This window comes from Gavialis gangeticus, unplaced genomic scaffold (genome assembly GCF_001723915.1).
Source record: "Gavialis gangeticus isolate Ggan-Ray unplaced genomic scaffold, GavGan_comp1, whole genome shotgun sequence".
Classification (NCBI taxonomy): Eukaryota; Metazoa; Chordata; order Crocodylia; family Gavialidae; genus Gavialis; species Gavialis gangeticus.
Window position 1 is genome coordinate 14453768 of NW_017729018.1, and position 2457 is coordinate 14456224.

The following is a 2457-nucleotide window of genomic DNA, read 5'->3' on the forward strand; positions in this document are numbered from 1 at the left end:
TGGGGGGGTGCTAGAAGGGGAGGGAACCATAACCCCCGCCCCCACACCACACGCGCGTGCACGCACGCGCACACACTGGGTCTCTCGGCGGTGGCAGGATTTGCCCCCATGCCCCCAGCAAACCACCAGTTTGGGGGGGTGCATGTGACATTGCCGGGGCGGGGAATATTTGGGGGGGCAGCCTTCCCCCCGCAGGATGGTCACGGTGGGGGGCAGGGTATTGCCCGCTGGGGGCAGAGGGGGGGCATGCTCCCGTTTTTGTGGTTGGGGGAGATGGCTCTGTTGTAGGTTCAGGCCGTGGGTCCTTTCATGGTGGGGAGGGGCATGACCCCGTGACGGGGGGTTGGGGCATTATGACCCCCGTTGCACTGTGTTTGCAGGGTGGGGGGGAGCTGGCAGAGTGGGGATTGGGGGGTCTTGGTCTCTGGTGCTCCCCCCCCCTCCCTGCTCATGCCCCTGTCCTCCCTCTGCCCCATGTGGCAGAAGTGGGGGCATCGCGTGGGCCCCCCGTGCAGCCCTTGCGGGGGGCTGGGAGCAGGACACAGAGGCAGGGAGCAGCGCAGGGCTCAGCTTTATTGAGGGGCGGCCGCAGCCGGACCGGTTCTGGGGCGTGCTGGGTACACGGTGCCCACCTCCGCCCTCGGCTTGCAACAGGAGCTGATCGGCTCACGGAGCCGCGCGACCGGTTTGCGGCGGGGCTGGAGCAGCTTCGCGTGAGCGGCGGGGGGGCCAGGGCAGCACAGGCCGGGGCCCAGGGGCACGCATGGCAGGCTGCCCGCGGCAGGCAGGCAGCACGGCTCAGCAGGCAGGGGTGCAGGGCACGGAGGTAGCGTCGGGGGGGCATGTGCAGAGCTCTGCCCCTCCCGCAAGCCCTCTTGGGGCTCGCCCCTGCAGCGCTGCAAGCGGAGGGGAACATGGCAGAGGCAGAGCAGCGGGAGGCCAGCTTCCTCCGGAGCAAGCGTTGGCTCTGCAGCACGCGCAGCAGCGTGGCCCCCTGCACCAGTCTCACTCCCGCCCCTGCGCTGGGCAGGGGCCTCGGCCCAAACCCGGCCTGGTGCCAGCCGGTGCCCGCGGGCTGCAGGCTGGGGCCATGCCCACGGTGCGAAGTGCTGGTGGGTGGGCAGGGAGCACCCGGTGCCGGCATCACTTCAGGCAGCGCGACAACATCTTCAGTGCAGCTGGACTAGGCCCAGACCTTTGGCAGGCGTCCGGCTTCGGTCCCTGCAAGGAGAAGGAGAAGGAGAAGGAGAAGGAGAAGGGGGGTCAGGCAGCCCAGGACACAGGCCGGAGCCTGTGGCCTGCACCGGGCACCTCCCGGCCATGGGCACCAGAGGCCCTGCCCTGCCCTGCCCCCACCTCACGCTGGCCTGGAGGTGCCCAGTGTGCAGCCGGGAGGGAGGGAGGGACAGCCCTTGCCCTGCCTGTTCGCCCCTGCCGGGCCCCGGGCCAAGGCGCAGGACAGCAGGTGCGTGGCACTCACCGTGTACAGCTCACAGACCAGGTTGAAGAGCGCGCTCTGGGCCTGGGCCTGCAGGGTGTCCGTGTGCTTCTGCGCCGGAGAGAGAAGGGGCCGTCAGGGCAACAGCATGGGCCGAGAGCCCCAGCTCCCTGCCCACAAACTGAACAGAAGCCTCCCCCAGCGCCAGCCCAGCCCCCACACCGGGCTCAGGGCAGCCGTCCTACCCCGTTGACCAAGATCCAGGGCACGTAGCTGTGGGGCGGCTGGAGGGCATCTGTCCGCTGGGCGTTGTTGTGCATCAGCTTGATGCCCCGGTCTCCCTTCACGCAGGCCATGATGTCAGACAGCTTGACGGTGGGCGCGTAGACCTGCAGGCACTGAGCGTGGCCAGGGCGGGGGTCAGTGCAGGGGGCAGGAACCCGGCCCGCCGTGCCCTCCTCCAGCGCCCAGCACGAGGGCAGGCAGCGCCTGGGCCACGCTCAGCCCGGAGCAACTACCGGCTCCCTCCAGGGCAGGGGCAGGCAGCGCAAGGCTCTGCTGGCCGGCAGCACTCAGGGAGGCATCCCCATGCCGCGGGCTTGGCCCGCAGTAGCCCCAGACTCTGCCCTCGCTGGGGCACTGCCAGGCAGGACATGCCAGCTCGCAGGGCCCAGCAGGCAAGGGGAACGGCGCCAGGCACCCTGCTCACCCCCCGGCCCCAACCTACAGCGCCGAGGTTGCCGGTCACGGACGAGCCCGACTCCATGCAGAAGATGGTGAGGAAGTAGGCGTCGAAGTCCTGCAGCACGTCCATGAGGCAGGTCTGGGGAGCAGGCCGGCGGGGCCGGGGTCAGCACGGGCAGGACAAGGGCAGGGCAGGGCAGGGCAGGGCAGGCCCCCCACCCCGGCCGGCGCCCGGGCTCACCTCCATCATGTTGCCCAGGCACTCGTCCGCGCCGTGCTGGCACTCGAACTGCCACCGCCCGCTCACGTTCCTCTCCTGAAAGGGCAGCCGCTCA

The 2457-nt window shown here is 70.2% G+C and overlaps 1 protein-coding gene across 1 annotated transcript in view; it reads right to left on the bottom strand.

Annotated features, from left to right (window-relative positions):
• Positions 1–553: 553 nt before the first annotated feature.
• The window catches only part of IFI30 (IFI30, lysosomal thiol reductase), a 3658-nt gene continuing 1754 nt past the window's right edge, over positions 554–2457 (bottom strand). The window contains exons 2-6 of the mRNA XM_019513178.1: positions 2364–2453; positions 2166–2261; positions 1684–1836; positions 1481–1549; positions 554–1221 (exon numbers count right to left, since the gene is read on the bottom strand). Coding sequence (XP_019368723.1) covers positions 1144–1221; positions 1481–1549; positions 1684–1836; positions 2166–2261; positions 2364–2453 — 486 coding nt within the window. The 3' untranslated portion in view covers positions 554–1143. The remainder of the gene's footprint in view (positions 1222–1480; positions 1550–1683; positions 1837–2165; positions 2262–2363; positions 2454–2457) is intronic.